Consider the following 17,198-nt stretch of genomic DNA (forward strand, 5'->3'; position numbering starts at 1 on the left):
AATCTGTGCGCCGATCGGTCAAACCGACTTTTTTACTCTCGCAGTGTCTTTCAGTTGGAGATCAATGACATTGATACCAGCTAGTAGAACAGTTCAGGAACCAATGTAACAGTCTTAGTTGGCAGCAGGCTGCCTCAAAAAATCAAAATCCATCTCCAATAGCCACTTTGTTGCGGAAAGGATCTGAAGGTTCAAGCATGACTAGGCCAGCCGGGATGATTGTAGGTCCCAAAGTTCTTATGGCCATATATTGAATGTTTGAGGAACAAGTTTTATTATCAAAATGAACAAGTCTGCAGTCAAAGTTCTTTCTGTTGCCATCGCGGGGAAATTTGACATTGCACCGATTTTTCAATGATGACGTATACAAACAACCTCCGCAGGAAGGAGTTGTCAGGATGAGGTGGGCGGTGAGTGAATTCTTATTCTTGTTACAGTGCTCGGCCTCGTCTAATAGGTAATGGCATGGTCATAAATATCTGCCAATGAAAGTCCAATAATGTTGGACCAAAAAAACGTATGTGCTAGAGGCGTATGTTCCACGCTACAATTGGAAAGGTGATTGCTGCCTTGCGGGGATGTATTACATGCAGGACATATGCTCAGTGTGTTGGGGCTGATTCTGAATAAGTAAGAATTCAACATTTTACAGTATCCAGATCGAAGTTCTGTCGCAAGCCTTCCTGGAAGTCTGTATTGCTCTACTGCGATCTTCAGGTATTGGACTCTGAGAACGGACTTCGCCGGCCATTTACTTTGTGACTGATGCTGAGGACGTTTTTGGCTACTCTTATTCAAAGGGCTGAATTTTTACGTACTTGATGAGATTTCGCCTTATATCTCTGAGAGGCGGGGCCGCATCAATCAGTTGTTCAGGATTAGGGATTCTGGCAATTTAGGAAATACCGTCTTTTCAGCATTTTGCTTCTCTCTGTTATGTGGAATACTTCCCGCATCATTGTTTAGATGATGTTCTGGTATCATAAAAAAACACCCGGTGGAAATTCTGAGCGGTGTCTTTAACGGCAGCAGGAGTCGATTCATCACTCTATAAAAACCAGTGACTGCAAACATATGACTCAAATTTTTTGGTGTCCGGTCTTTCGATATTCTGGAAAGATGGGTTGATCTTTCGCTGCTAATTAAGTTCATATAGGAATGCAACAATTTTTTTTTTAGAGAAATAAGAAAGCTCAAATAAATTTCAACCTATCCTGGCTGCCGTTTTGAAAACGCCCCATCTCAAAAGCTTTTGAGCTATTTCAAAAATTTCCTTCAAAAACGCCCTATCTCAGAACTCGGTTAAAGAATGCCCTATCTTAGAAATTGATTCAATAAGGGCGACTTGAGCTTAAGTTCAATACTTTTCGGGATTAACTGGGGCGTTTATGAAAAATGAGATCAACCGAAATCTGAGATAGGGTGATTTTCGACAAAATTCGACCTTCAAAATATTGAAACTTTGTTGACATATCCCATTATTTACAGATACAATGATTTAGTCATTATAGATGTTTCAAAGATCTTCCTGCGTGAACAACCCATGACGGCCGATGAACTAATTAGATTTGTTGATGAGAGCTGTGAAACTATAAGAGACGTAAGGGAGGAGAACCAAAAAATGTTTTTAAAAAACTTTTACCATTTTTTATTTTTGTCATAATATAGCTGTTGCTAAATGATTGGTTACCACGTTGCGCTGATCTTGTGGACGTTATGCGTCGTACGTGGAAGGATTTGGTGCCGATGAATCAGAGATATGGTGGGCGTGCAGCTGTCTTGTTTAATTGTATACATGCGTTAATGTCACATCATTTGGAGGGGCTCATAACGAAAAGCATTTCTGTGCTCTATACTAATCTCAAAAGATATGAAGTAAGAGGTATCTTAACTAGTTGGTGTTGTCATTTTTACATCTTTGGTATTGCAGGAGGGCAATGAGATTGAACATTACAATATGTTTGACAAGAAACTGCAACGTCGTCCTTTAATGACATTAATTATTTCGGTAGTGGGTGCACACTTTGATGATCGCACAGATGGACGAAACGACACTACACCAATTTATACGCATGACGAAGATTTTGATGCTGACCTTTTCTATAAACGTCAAACGCTATTTTCTGGACCGGTGAGTTGTTTCTTTTTCCACATAAAACCACTATCAAGGCTGTCGATTTTTGAATGCTTTGTGTAGTCGTCATTAAACAGAAATTTTTAGAAACAGATCATCAGTCCTTGAGGATAATTTTGGTCTATGGAAATAGTGTCAACTATTAATCAAAATATGTATTATTTTTTTCAGCCTCCTCTGGAGTTGGAGCCAGCTTCCGCATTCGTTCTTAAAAATGAAGGCAAATTTTTTGGATTTCCATATATAAATGAACTTCCAGATATATTCATTGATATATTTAAGAAAATATTACGTGTTGGATATCAAATACCACGTTTAGAATATGTCATGTCACAGAGTGAGTATAAATCAATTTGGAATTTTTTATTAAAATTATTGCCAGTTTTTTTGTTATTTATTGACCTGTTGATTTGTAATATGGGGGATTTGAGTCGAGCTCCAGACCTTAACAATATTTTTTTATTCCTCTTATTTGCAACTTTCTGCTAACGATCGAATCACTAAATTGTTGAATAAATAACTCCAATATTCAATAATGCAAAATGGTCTTTATTAGACTACTTTCCAATAACTCTTCGACTTGTTGTTGTTGTTGTTGTAGCGATACGGTTGCTCCCCGAAGGTTTAGGGAGTGATCGATGTGATGGTCCTTTGCCGTTTACAGATCCGGTACGCTCCGGTAACACAGCATCATTAAGGTGCTGGCCCGACCATCTCGGGAACGATTTATATGGCCACATTAAACCTTCAGGCCAATCCGGTATTTTAGTCGCCTCTTACGACAGGCATACCTACCGCGGGTATATTCTAACCCCCTGACCCGCTGGGTTCGACTTCTCAACAGATAGCGTGCTTAAATCAAACTGATTACTGATTCTCAGCTTTACCTCCTTTTATACCCTGTGATTTCCTCGTTCGCATACTTCTAGGCGTTACTAGAATTTAACTTAGTTACCAGCTATAAAATTACCAGCTATAAATTTCTCAGCTATAACTACAGATGCACGATTATTATAGCTTCTCGCGTAGCCATATATGCGCGTGTATATGTGAGTGATACTTCCACAGATGATTGCCTACTTTTGGGAGTATCTCAGATATATGCATGTGTTTATGCCTTGCTCTTCAATCAGAAAAATTTCCTGCTCTAAACGCCGCTGGCCTCTCCAAATGAACCACCCTTCTATTTCGTGGTTTGCCAATGGTTTGTATGTGATATCATTGATCGTCTTCACAACTTTGTACGGGCTTCCCCAACTGCACTAAAATTTGCATGGAACACCTTTCCACCGGTGACGGTTGTATAGCAGTACCAAATCTCCCTCCCGGAAACCTTCCGAATTATTGTTCTTGTTGTACCTGTGTTTCATATTAGTACTCATTACCCTGGGCCGTTCCCTCACAATCTGTTTTTTGGCCAATGAAGGACTACTTCGCAGAGCTTTATCTTGACGGATTGACTTTGCATCATCAGTATCGTCTTGACGTTTCCCAACAGTAGTGCGCGCTGGCTTGAAACCACCCTTCCATTCTTTCTGGAAAATTCTTTCGTTCATTTTACTGCATCCATTAGGGTTTCTCAATGCCAGTGGTTTTCTCGCGGGTACCTTGGGTTTTGATTTTTTTGGGCTATTCATTCCATCAACCTTTGCCCGCTTTACTTTCTTTGACTTTTGTGGTCTCTGTTGAATCTCCTCCACCAGCACTCGCTTACTGCTGAACCCTTTCTCCAAACTGAAGTTAATTGGTACATCCTGGATCTTATAGCGCATAATCCTTCTCTGCATGTCGATTCTTATATCATGGTCAACTAAGAAGTCCACTCCCAATATGACTTCATCAACAGTATCCGCCACAACTAATTTTTGTAGAACCATGACCTTCCCAATTAAGACTTCACAGATCACTTCTCCCCGGAATTGGTTATACTCGCCAGTGACCGTACGCAACCTTGCTCCAGGTAATGGCTTTACTCTACTGTTGACGAAATCAGATCGGATCAAGGAATGAGATGCGCCCGTATCAATAGTCAGTACACGTTCTTTGCCATCCACATTCCCTCTGACGGTAAGACTGCTTTATTTCCTTCCAATTTGCGACACAGATATCACAGGACATTCAATAGCTGGAGCTAGCTCTCGATCTCTACATCTTACTCGCTCTTGCTCATCCCCTCCAGCTTTGTTATTAAGACCACTCATGCTGTTGAAACCACCAGGATCAAGATCTCAATGGCGTGCAATGTGACCGGGCTTCCCGCATTTGAAGCATTTGATAACTCTTTCACTCCGCTTTTGCGATCCTTTCAGCGCCTCCAATATTGTGTTCACCCAGTCTGGCCTTTCTACCTACACAGGGCGTGCTTTGAACGCTGGCTTACACCGAAGCGATGCTGTTTCCAGAATCAGAGCATGTCATACAGTTTCTGTGAATGTAGGTTTAGGGTTTGCGTATGTCGCTCGCTTCGTTTCGATATCCCGTATTCCATTAATAAAGCTCTGGATTTTTACCCTTTCGGTATATTCCACGGGTGCGTCTGCATTCGCTAAACGTACCAGCCTGTCAACATCCGATGCAAACTCTTGCAATGTTTCACCAGGCCTCTGGAAGATGTTCATTAACTCCATTTGGTATATCTGTCTCCTATGCTCGATTCCGTATCGCCTCTCTAGTGCGCCCATCAATGCTTCATAACTGTTACGTTGGTACTCTTGGAATGTCTGTAAGATTTCCGCTGCAGGCCCTTTCAATGACATGAAGAGTGCAGCAACTTTATCTTCAGCATTACAGTTGTTCACTGTTGCGTTCTTCTCAAACTGAAGCTTAAAAACCTGGAAAGGAACAGAACCGTCAAAGGATGGTGTTTTTACCTTTAAATTACTCGCAGGAACAGCTGGGCGATTTAGTTGTAACTGCCCCATACGACCCTTCAAATCATCGACTTCTGCCTGAAATTGAGCGATTTTTGCATCCTGCGCTTCCAGTTTTGATGATACCCTTGCTTCTTGTTCTGACAGTTGCGAGGATATGCGAGATTCTTGTGCTTTCAACTGCTTAGCCATATATTTCTTCTGTTTTTCTAACTGTGTTTCCATCTTAGATGTAAACTGTGTCGACATTTATGCAATACGTGTCTTCTGTTCTTCCATCTTGGATGTTATACGGTTCTCCTGTGATTCCAGTTGAGATGACATTTCGGTTGATATTTGTGACGACATTTGCCTCAACACTGCCAGTATCGCGATAGTGTCAACACTTCCCAATGGATTCGGAGTCTCTATCTTCTCCTCCATTTTAGTCGCCGCCTCTTCCACATCAGGATGAAAGACATACTCGCCCACATTAATTCCTTCCAACTCCAATACCTCTTGTAGACGTGCTTGAAGTTCGATCTTATTGCCGGTTGTATTCAATCCGCGGTTCTCCAACTCCTTTTTCAGCTGCTGGATCCTTAATTCACTTAATTTTGCCATGTCAAAGTTGTATCCGAAATCTTCAGAATTTATTCAACAGTCCCACTTCTGACACCAATTGTAACAAATTTAGTGCAATTCTTCTTATTTGCAACCTTCTGCTAACGTTCGAATCACTAAACTGTTGAATAAATAACTCCAATCTAATATATCTAATATATCTAATCCAATATATATTATAAATGGGAAAGTTTGGATGTTAAGATGTTTGGATGTTTGGATGTTTAGATGTTTGGATGTTTGGATGTTTGGATGTTTGGATGTTTGGATGTTTGTCCAGACGTTTGTCTTTGTGACTCAATAACACAAGAACGGCTGGACCGATTTGGATGAAATTTTGCACACATATAGCCAATAGTCTAGAAGGATCTACTAGCTATATATTTTTCAAAAGGGGCGTGGTCCCCGCCCCCTAGGAACAGTTATAATTTAATTATTATATTTTTTCGTCTTTGCGACTGAATCACGCCAGAATGGCTACACGGATTTTGATGAAATTTGGGACACAGACAGTAGTCTACTAGCGAAATTTTTTTCGAACATTGAAAGAGGGGTGGGGGTCCCACGACCCTTCGAGAAATTATTTTTCATAATTTTTACACATTATAACTTTACCAATATCACAGACTCAAGGGGTCAAATAAGTCGAGGGCTTACAAAGTAAGCAGTGACACCCTCCGACCGCCCCCCTTTATCTCCCCTCTGGTGTAAAATCCATAAATTGTTATAACTCAATCTAAATTTTCTCCTAAATCAATAGTTTTTGGTATCTGGTACATACAGAACGAGATCTAGACAATTTTGGAGGAACGATCAGTGGTCCTCTCCTCTACTCCCGCCATCCGCCCTCCATCAATTGTTTTTATTAGCACGCTTTTATTAGCTTTACCTGTATGTTTCTATCTAAATTTTTATTCGCTCCAATGCGCCTGCTGCCTTATTAACATGGTTTTATAATTAGCTTTTCCTTATTTGTAATCCCGTAAGGGTCATATCGAGACCCTTCCGGGATCATTTCTGGATGGTTTTCGGGATCGGTCCGGGATTACGCCGGGGTAATTTCGGGACTTTTTCGGGACTATTTCGGGATCATTTTGGGACCCTTCCGGGATCATTTCTGTATAGTTTACGGGATCCGTCCGGGATCCCGTCGGGGTTATTTTGGAACATTTTCGGGACTATTCCGGAATCATTTCGGGACTATTTCGCGATCATTTGGGGACCCTTCCGGCATCATTTCTGGATGGTTTTCGGGATCCGTGCGGGATCTCGTCGGGGTCATATGGGGACTTTTTCGGGATCATTTGAGGGCTCTTCCGACATCATTTCTGGATGGTTTTCGGGATCCGTCCGGGATATCGTCGGGGTCATTTGGGGACTTTTTCGGGATCATTTGGGGGCTCTTCCGGCATCATTTCTGGATGGTTTTCGGGATCCGTCCGGGATCTCGTCGGGGTCATTTGGGGACTTTTTCGGGATCATTTTGGGGCTCATCCGGCATCATTTCTGGATGGTTTTCGGGATCCGTCCGGGATCCCGTCGGGGTCATTTCGGGACTTTTTCGCGACTAATACGGGATCATTTGGGAACCCTTTCGGCATCATTTCTGGATGGTTTTCGGGATCCGTCCGGGATCCCGTCGGGGTCATTTCGGGACTTTTTCGCGGCTAATACGGGATAATTTGGGGACCCTTCCGGCATCATTTCTGGATGGTTTTCGGGATCCGTGCGGGATCTCGTCGGGGTCATATGGGGACTTTTTCGGGATCATTTGAGGGCTCTTCCGACATCATTTCTGGATGGTTTTCGGGATCCGTCCGGGATATCGTCGGGGTCATTTGGGGACTTTTTCGGGATCATTTGGGGGCTCTTCCGGCATCATTTCTGGATGGTTTTCGGGATCCGTCCGGGATCTCGTCGGGGTCATTTGGGGACTTTTTCGGGAACATTTTGGGGCTCATCCGGCATCATTTCTGGATGGTTTTCGGGATCCGTCCGGGATCCCGTCGGGGTCATTTCGGGACTTTTTCGCGACTAATACGGGATCATTTGGGAACCCTTTCGGCATCATTTCTGGATGGTTTTCGGGATCCGTCCGGGATCCCATTAGGGTAATTTCGGGACTATTAGGGGATCATTTGGGAACCTTTCCGGCATCATTTCTGGATAATTTTCGGGATCCGTCCGGGATGCCGACGAGGTCATTTCGGGACTATTTCGGGATCATTTGGGGTACCTACCGGCATCATTTCTGGATGGTTTTTGGGATTCGTCCGGGATCCCGTCGTGGTCCTTTCGGGACTTTTTTTCGACTAATACGGGATCATTTGCGGACCCTTTCGGCATCATTTCTGGATAGTTGTCGGGATCCCGTCACGGTCATTTCGGGACTATTAGGGGATCATTTGAGGACCTTTCCGGCATCATTTCTGTATTGTTTTCGGAATCCTTTCGGGATCCCGTCAGGGTCATTTTGGGACTTTTTTGGGCTAATACGGGATCATTTGGGGATCCTCTAGGGGTCGTTTCGTGACTTTTTCTGTTTTATTTCGGGATCATTTGGGGACCCTTCCGGCTTAATTTCTTGATGGTTTGCCGGATCCATCAGGGTCATTTCGGGACCATTTTGGGATCATTTGGGGACCCTTCCGAGATCATTTCTGGATCCGTCCGGGATGCCGTAGGAGCCATTTCGGGATTTTTTGTTACTTTTCCGGGATAGTTTTTGGACCCTTCCGGGATCATTTCTGGATCTGTGCGGGATCCCATCTGGGTCATTTCCGGACTATTTCGGGATCATTTTGGGATCCTTCCGGAATCATTTCTGTATGGTTTTCGCGATCCGTCGTTGATTCCCTCGGAGCCATTTCGGAACCTTTTCTGGAGTATATCGGGGTCATTTGGGGACTTTCTCGGGATCATTTGGGGCTCTTCCGGCATCATTTCTGGATGGTTTTCGGGATCCGTGCGGGATCTCGTCGGGGTCATTTGGGCACTTTTTCGGGATCATTTGGGGGCTCTTCCGGCATCATTTCTGGATGGTTTTCGGGATCCATCCGGGATCCCATCAGGGTAATTTCGGGACTATTAGGGGATCATTTGTGGACCTTTCCGGCATCATTTCTGGATAATTTACGGTATCCATCCGGGATGCCGACGAGGTCATTTCGGGATTATTTCGGGATCATTTGGGATACCTACCGGCATCATTTCTGGATGGTTTTTGGGATTCGTCCGGGATCCCGTCGGGGTCATTTCGGGACTTTTTCTCGACTAATACGGGATCATTTGCGGACCCTTTCGGCATAATTTCTGGATAGTTGTCGGGATCCGTTCGGGATCCCGTCACGGTCATTTCGGAACTATTAGGGGATCATTTGAGGACCTTTCCGGCATCATTTCTGGATAGTTTTTGGAATCCTTTCGGGATCCCGTCAGGGTCATTTCGGGGCTTTTTCGGGATCATTTAAGGATGGCTTTCAGGATTTGTCCGGGAACCCGTCAGGGTAATTTCTGGACTTTTCCGAAACTATTTCAGGATAATTTTGGGACCCTCCCAAGATCATTTCTGGATGGATTTCGGGATCTGTCCGGGATGCCGTCAGGGTCATTTTGGGACTATTAGGTGATCATTTGAGGACTTTTTCGGCATCACTTCTGGATGGTTTTCGGTATCCGCTCAGGATCCCGTCGGAATTATTGCGGGACTTTTTCGGGATCATTTGGTGTCCCTTCCGGCATCATTTCTGGCTGGTTTTTGGGATTCGTCCGGCATCCCGTCGGGTTCATTTCGGGACTTTTTCTCGACTAATACGGGATCATTTGCGGGCCCTTTCGGCATCATTTCTAGATAGTTGTCGGGATCCGTTCGGGATCCCGTCAGGGTCTTTTCGGAACTATTAGGTCTTCATTTGAGGACATTTCTGGCATCATTTCTGGATAGTTTTCGGGATCCTTTCGGGGTCCAGTCAGGGTCATTTCGGGACTTTTTGGGGATCATTTAGAGATGGCTTTCAGGATTCGTCCGGGAACCCGTCAGGGTAATTTCTGAACTTTTCCGAGACTATTTCGGGATAATTTTGGGACCTTCCCAAGATCATTTCTGGATGGATTTTGGGATCAGTCCGGGATGCCGTCAGGGTCATTTTGGTATTAGGTGATCATTTGAGGACCTTTCCGGCATCACTTCTGGATGGTTATCGGTATCCGATCAGGATTCCCTCGGAATCATTGCGGGACTTTTTCGGGATCATTTGGGGTCCCTCCCAAGATCATTTCTTGATGGATTTCGGGATCTGTCCGGGATCCCGTCAGGGTCATTTAGGGGTACGTTCGAGATCCCGTCAGGGTCATTTCGGGACTTCTTCGGGAATATATCGGGATCATTTCTGGATGGTTTATGGGATCCGTCCATGACCCCTTAAGGGTCATTTCGGGACTATTAGGTGATCATTTGAGGACCTTTGCGGCATCACTTCTGGATGATTTTCGGTATCCGTTCGGGATCCCGTCGGAATCAATGCGGGAATTTTACGGAATCATTTGGGATTCCTTCCGGCATCATTTCTGGATGGTTTTCGGGATTTGTCCGGGATCCCGTCGGGGTTATTTCGGGACCTTTTCGGGGCTAATACGGGATCATTTGGGGATCCTCTAGGGGTCGTTTCGTGACTTTTTCTGTATTATTTCGGGATCGTTTTGGTACCCTTTCGGCATAATTTCTTGATGGTTTGCCGGATCCATCAGGGTCATTTCGGGACCATTTTGGGATCATTTGGGGACCCTTCCGAGATCATTTCTGGATCCGTCCGGGATGCTGTAGGAGCCATTTCGGGATTTTTTGTTACTTTTCCGGGATAGTTTTTGCACCCTTACGGGATCATTTCTGGATCTGTGCGGGATCCCATTTGGGTCAATTCCGGACTATTTCGGGATCATTTTGGAATCCTTCCGGAATCATTTCTGTATGGTTTTCGCGATCCATCGTGGATCCCCTCGGAGCCATTTCGAAACTTTTTCTGGAATTAATCGGGATAATTTAGGGACCCTTCCTGGATATTTTCTGGATGATTTCTGAGATCCGTCCGGGAGCCCGTCAGGGTAATTTCGGAACTTTTTCGGGACTATTTCGGGATCAATTTGGTACCCTTCAGGCATCATTTCTGTGTGGTTATCTGGATAAGTCTAGAATTGTGTCGTTGTCATTTCGGGTTTTTTTGGGACTACTTCGGGAACTTTTGGAAACACTTCCGGGGCGTTTCTGGATGGTTTTCGGGATCCGTCCACGATAGCGTCGGGGTCATTTCGTGGCTTTTTCTGGATAATTTCGTTATCATTTTGGGATCCTATCAGTTTATCAGCTCAAAAAGTTCTTTTTTTTACTCAATTACAAAAATAAAATGCATTAGACAGAAAAAAAATTTTAAACAGATAACTTTATAAGCAGGCTAACGTGAATAGCCCACATATTTCATTTTCTCCTTGCGGACGGGGCCGCGGGTAAAGGCTAGTATATATTATAAATGGCAAAGTTTGGATGTGAAGATGTTTGGATGTTTGGATGTTTGGATGTTTGTCCAGACGTTTGTCTTTGTGACTCAATAACGCAAGAACGGCTGGACCGATTGGTATGAAATTTTGCACACATATAGCCAATAGTCTATAAGGATCTACTAGCTATATCTTTTTCAAAAGGGGCGTGGTCCCCGCCCCCTAGAAACAGTTATAATTTAATTATTATATTTTTTCGTCTTTGCGACTGAATCACGCCAGAATGGCTACACGGATTTTGATGAAATTTGGGACACAGACAGTAGTCTACTAGCGAAATTTTTTTCGAACATGGAAAGAGGGGTGGGGGTCCCACGACCCCTTCGAGAAATTATTTTTCATAATTTTTACACATTATAACTTTACGTATACTGGCCTTCACCAATATCACAGACTCAAAGGGTCAAATAAGTCGAGGGCTTACAAAGTAAGCAGTGACACCCTCCGCCCGCCCCCTTTATCTCCCCCTCTGGTGTAAAATCCATAAATTGTTATAACTCAATCTAAATTTTCTCCTAAATCAATAGTTTTTGGTATCTGGTACATACAGAACGAGATCTAGACAATTTTGGAGGAACGATCAGTGGTCCTCTCCTCTACTCCCGCCATCCGCCCTCCATCAATTGTTTTTATTAGCACGCTTTTATTAGCTTTACCTGTATGGTTCTATCTTACTTTTTATTCGCTCCAATGCGCCTGCTGCCTTATTAACATGGTTTTATAATTAGCTTCACCTTATTTGTAATCCCGTAAGGGTCATATCGAGACCCTTCCGGGATCATTTCTGGATGGTTTTCGGGATCGGTCCGGGATTACGCCGGGGTAATTTCGGGACTATTTCGGGATCGTAAGACTACCAAACTCAGCCGACAATGTGTGTATTGATAACTACTCCGTGCGTGTTAATGTTGACACTAGCCCTTTCGAGTTTGTTTGTGTCGATAATTGTGATGTTGTCCAAGCCATACTTTCTGTGAAGTCTAACGCAATGGGGCTTGATGTTATATGTTCAAAGTTTTTAAAAGTCATTCTTCCCAAAATCCTTCCCCACATTACTTACTTGGTCAACTCAATTTTGACGACCGGTGTCTTCCCAATATACTGGAAAGCTGCAAAAGTTATTCCAATCCGTAAACAAAATAATGAGTATCGACCAATAGCCATACTCCCTTTCCTCTCAAGGTCGTTGAACGTATTCTACATGGGCAAATCGTATCATATGTACATGAATACAAGCTCCTGTCAGATAGTCAGTCCGGTTTCAGGTCAAAGCGGAGCTGTACAACGGCACTATTATCTGTGACAGAAGAAATTCGTGAGCGAGTGGATGAAAGTTACATTGCCTTCTTATTCGGGATCCGTCCGGGATCCCGTCGGGGTCATTTCGGGACTTTTTCGCGACTAATACGGGATCATTTGGGAACCCTTTCGGCATCATTTCTGGATGGTTGACGGGATCCGTTCGGGATCCCATTAGGGTAATTTCGGGACTATTAGGGGATCATTTGGGAACCTTTCCGGCATCATTTCTGGATAATTTTCGGGATCCGTCCGGGATGCCGACAATGTCATTTCGGGACTATTTCGGGATCATTTGGGATACCTACCGGCATCATTTCTGGATGGTTTTTGGGATTCGTCCGGGATCCCGTCGTGGTCATTTCGGGACTTTTTTTCGACTAATACGGGATCATTTGCGGATCCTTTCGGCATCATTTCTGGATAGTTGTCGGGATCCCGTCACGGTCATTTCGGGACTATTGGGGGATCATTTGAGGACCTTTCCGGCATCATTTCTGTATTGTTTTCGGAATCCTTTCGGGATCCCGTCAGGGTCATTTTGGGACTTTTTCGGGGCTAATACGGGATCATTTGGGGATCCTCTAGGGGTCGTTTCGTGACTTTTTCTGTTTTATTTCGGGATCATTTGGGGACCCTTCCGGCATAATTTCTTGATGGTTTGCCGGATCCATCAGAGTCATTTCGGGACCATTTTGGGATCATTTGGGGACCCTTCCGAGATCATTTCTGGATCCGTCCGGGATGCCGTAGGAGCCATTTCGGGATTTTTTGTTACTTTTCCGGGATAGTTTTTGGACCCTTCCGGGATCATTTCTGGATCTGTGCGGGATCCCATCTGGGTCATTTCCGGACTATTTCGGGATCATTTTGGGATCCTTCCGGAATCATTTCTGTATGGTTTTCGCGATCCGTCGTTGATTCCTCGGAGCCATTTCGGAACCTTGTCTGGAGTATGTCGGGGTAATTTGGGACTTTTTCGGGATCATTTGGGGCTCTTCCGGCATCATTTCTGGATGGTTTTCGGGATCCGTGCGGGACCTCGTCGGGGTCATTTGGGGACTTTTTCGGAATCATTTGGGGGCTCTTCCGGCATCATTTCTGGATGGTTTTCGGGATCCGTCCGGGATATCGTCGGGGTCATTTGGGGACTTTTTCGGGATCATTTGGGGGCTCTTCCGGCATCATTTCTGGATGGTTTTCGGGATCCGTCCGGGATCCCATCAGGGTAATTTCGGGACTATTAGGGGATCATTTGTGGACCTTTCCGGCATCATTTCTGGATAATTTTCGGTATCCGCCCGGGATGCCGACGAGGTCATTTCGGGATCATTTAGGATACCTACCGGCATCATTTCTGGATGGTTTTTGGGATTCGTCCGGGATCCCGTCGGGGTCATTTCGGGACTTTTTCTCGACTAATACGGGATCATTTGCAGACCCTTTCGGCATAATTTCTGGATAGTTGTCGGGATCCATTCGGGATCCCGTCACGTTCATTTCGGAACTATTAGGGGATCATTTGAGGACCTTTCCGGCATCATTTCTGGATAGTTTGTGGAATCCTTTCGGGATCCCGTCAGGGTCATTTCGGGGCTTTTTCGGGATCATTTAAGGATGGCTTTCAGGATTCGTCCGGGAACCCGTCAGGGTAATTTCTGGACTTTTCCGAGACTATTTCGGGATCATTTTGGGACCTTCCCAAGATCATTTCTGGATGGATTTCGGGATTTGTCCGGGATGCCCTCAGGGTCATTTTGAGACTATTAGGTGAGCATTTGAAGACCGTTCCGGCATCACTTCTGGATGGTTTTCGATATCCGTTCAGATTCCCGTCGGAATAATTGCGGCACTTTTTCGGGATCATTGGGGTCCCTTCCGACATCATTTCTGGATGGTTTTTGGGATTCGTCCGGCATCCCGTCGGGGTCATTTCGGGACTTTTTCTCGACTAATACGGGATCATTTGCGGGCCCTTTCGGTATCATTTCTGGATAGTTGTCGGGATCCGTTCGGGATCTCGTCAGGGTCTTTTCGGAACTATTGGGAGATCATTTGAGGACCTTTCCGGCATCATTTCTGGTTAGTTTTCGGGATCCTTTCTGGGTCCCATCAGGGTCATTTCGGGACTTTTTCGGCATTATTTAAGATTGGTTTTCAGGATTCGTCCGGGATCCGTCAGGGTAATTTCTGGACTTTTCCCAGACTATTTCGGGATAATTTTGGGACCCTCCCAAGATCATTTCTGGATGGATTTCGGGATCTGTCCGGGATGCCGTCAGGGTCATTTTGGGACTATTAGGTGATCATTTGAGGACCTTTTCGGCATCACTTCTGGATGGTTTTCGGTATCCGCTCAGGATCCCGTCGGAATTATTGCGGGACTTTTTCGTGATCATTTGGTGTCCCTTCCGGCATCATTTCTGAATGGTTTTTGGGATTCGTCCGGCATCCCGTCGGGTTAATTTCGGGACTTTTTCTCGACTAATACGTGATCATTTGCGGGCCCTTTCGGCATCATTTCTAGATAGTTGTCGGGATCCGTTCGGGATCCCGTCAGGGTCTTTTCGGAACTATTAGGTGATCATTTGAGGACATTTCCGGCATCATTTCTGGATAGTTTTCGGGATCCTTTCGGGGTCCAGTCAGGGTCATTTCGGACTTTTTCGGGATCATTTAGAGATGGCTTTCAGGATTCGTCCGGGAACCCGTCAGGGTAATTTCTGAACTTTTCCGAGACTATTTCGGGATAATTTTGGGACCTTCCCGAGATCATTTCTGGATGGATTTTGGGATCAGTCCGGGATGCCGTCAGGGTCATTTTGGTATTAGGTGATCATTTGAGGACCTTTCCGGCATCATTTCTGGATAGTTTTCGGGATCCTTTCGGGGTCCAGTCAGGGTCATTTCGGGACTTTTTCGGGATCATTTAGAGATGGCTTTCAGGATTCGTCCGGGAACCCGTCAGGGTAATTTCTGAACTTTTCCGAGACTATTTCGGGATAATTTTGGGACCTTCCCATGATCATTTCTGGATGGATTTCGGGATCTGTCCGGGATCCCATCAGGGTCATTTAGGGGTGCGTTCGAGATCCCGTCAGGGTCATTTCTGGACTACTTCGGGACTATATCGGGATCATTTCTGGATGGTTTATGGGATCCGTCCATGACCCCTTAAGGGTCATTTCGGGACTATTAGGTGATCATTTGAGGATCTTTCCGGCATCACTTCTGGATGATTTTCTGTATCCGTTCGGGATCCCGTCGGAATCAATGCGGGACTTTTACGGAATCATTTGGGATTCCTTCCGGCATCATTTCTGGATGGTTTTCGGGATTTGTCCGGGATCCCGTCGGGGTTATTTCGGGACCTTTTCGGGGCTAATACGGGATCATTTGGGGATCCTCTAGGGGTCGTTTTGTGACTTTTTCTGTATTATTTCGGGATCATTTTGGGACCCTTTCGGCATAATTTCTTGATGGTTTGCCGGATCCATCAGGGTCATTTCGGGACCATTTTGGGATCATTTGGGGACCCTTCCGAGATCATTTCTGGATCCGTCCGGGATGCCGTAGGAGCCATTTCGGGATTTTTTGTTACTTTTCCGGGATAGTTTTTGCACCCTTCCGGGATCATTTCTGGATCTGTGCGGGATCCCATCTGGGTCAATTCCGGACTATTTCGGGATCATTTTGGAATCCTTCCGGAATCATTTCTGTATGGTTTTCGTGATCCATCGTGGATCCCCTCGGAGCCATTTCGGAACTTTTTCTGGAGTTAGTCGGGATAATTTAGGGACCCTTCCTGGATATTTTCTGGATGGTTTTTGAGATCCGCCCGAGAGCCCGTCAGGGTCATTTCGGAACCTTTTATTATTTTGGAATACCTTCAGGGATCATTTCTGTGTGGTTCTCTACATACGTCTAGAATCGTGTCGCTCTCATTTCGGGTTTTTTGGGACTATTCGGGGAACTTTTGGAGACCCTTTCGGGGCATTTCTGGATGGTTTTCGGGATCCGTCCGCGATAGCGTTGGGGTCATTTCGTAGCTTTTTCTGGATAATTTCGGGATCATTTGGGATCCTATCAGGTTATCAGCTCATTTAGTTCTTTTTTTTTACTCAATTACAAAAATAAAATGCATTAGACAGAAAACAAAATTTTAAACAGATAATAAGCAGGCTAACGCGAATAGCCCATATATTTAAAATTTTCCTTGCGGACGGGGCCGCGGGTAAAGGCTAGTCTAATATCTAATCTAATATATATTATAAATGGCAAAGTTTGGATGTTAAGATGTTTGGATGTTTGGATGTTTGGATGTTTGGATGTTTGGATGTTTGGATGTTTGGATGTTTGTCCAGACGTTTGTCTTTGTGACTCAATAACGCAAGAACGGCTGGACCGATTTGGATGAAATTTTGCACACATATAGCCAATAGTCTAGAAGGATCTACTAGCTATATATTTTTCACAATGGGCGTGGTCTCCGCCCCCTAGGAACAGTTATAATTTAATTATTATATTTTTTCGTCTTTGCGACTGAATCACGCCCGAATGGATACACGGATTTTGATGAAATTTGGGACACAGACAGTAGTCTACTAGCGAAATTTTTTTCGAACATGGAAAGAGGGGTGGGGGTTCCACGACCCCTTCGAGCAATTACTTTTTAATAATTTTTACTCATTATAAATTTACGTATACTGGCCTTCACCAATATCACAGACTCAAGGGGTCAA

The 17,198-nt window shown here is 44.6% G+C and overlaps 1 protein-coding gene across 1 annotated transcript in view; it reads left to right on the forward strand.

The window, feature by feature from the left end:
* Dnah3 (dynein heavy chain 3, axonemal) overlaps positions 1-17,198 on the forward strand; it is a 457,577-nt gene that overhangs the window by 40,341 nt on the left and 400,038 nt on the right. Inside the window, exons 12-15 of the mRNA XM_067756774.1 lie at positions 1,489-1,600; positions 1,669-1,875; positions 1,931-2,131; positions 2,306-2,471. Coding sequence (XP_067612875.1) covers positions 1,489-1,600; positions 1,669-1,875; positions 1,931-2,131; positions 2,306-2,471 — 686 coding nt within the window. The remainder of the gene's footprint in view (positions 1-1,488; positions 1,601-1,668; positions 1,876-1,930; positions 2,132-2,305; positions 2,472-17,198) is intronic.

The sequence above is a fragment of the Eurosta solidaginis genome, chromosome 5 (assembly GCF_040869045.1).
Source record: "Eurosta solidaginis isolate ZX-2024a chromosome 5, ASM4086904v1, whole genome shotgun sequence".
NCBI lineage: Eukaryota > Metazoa > Arthropoda > Insecta > Diptera > Tephritidae > Eurosta > Eurosta solidaginis.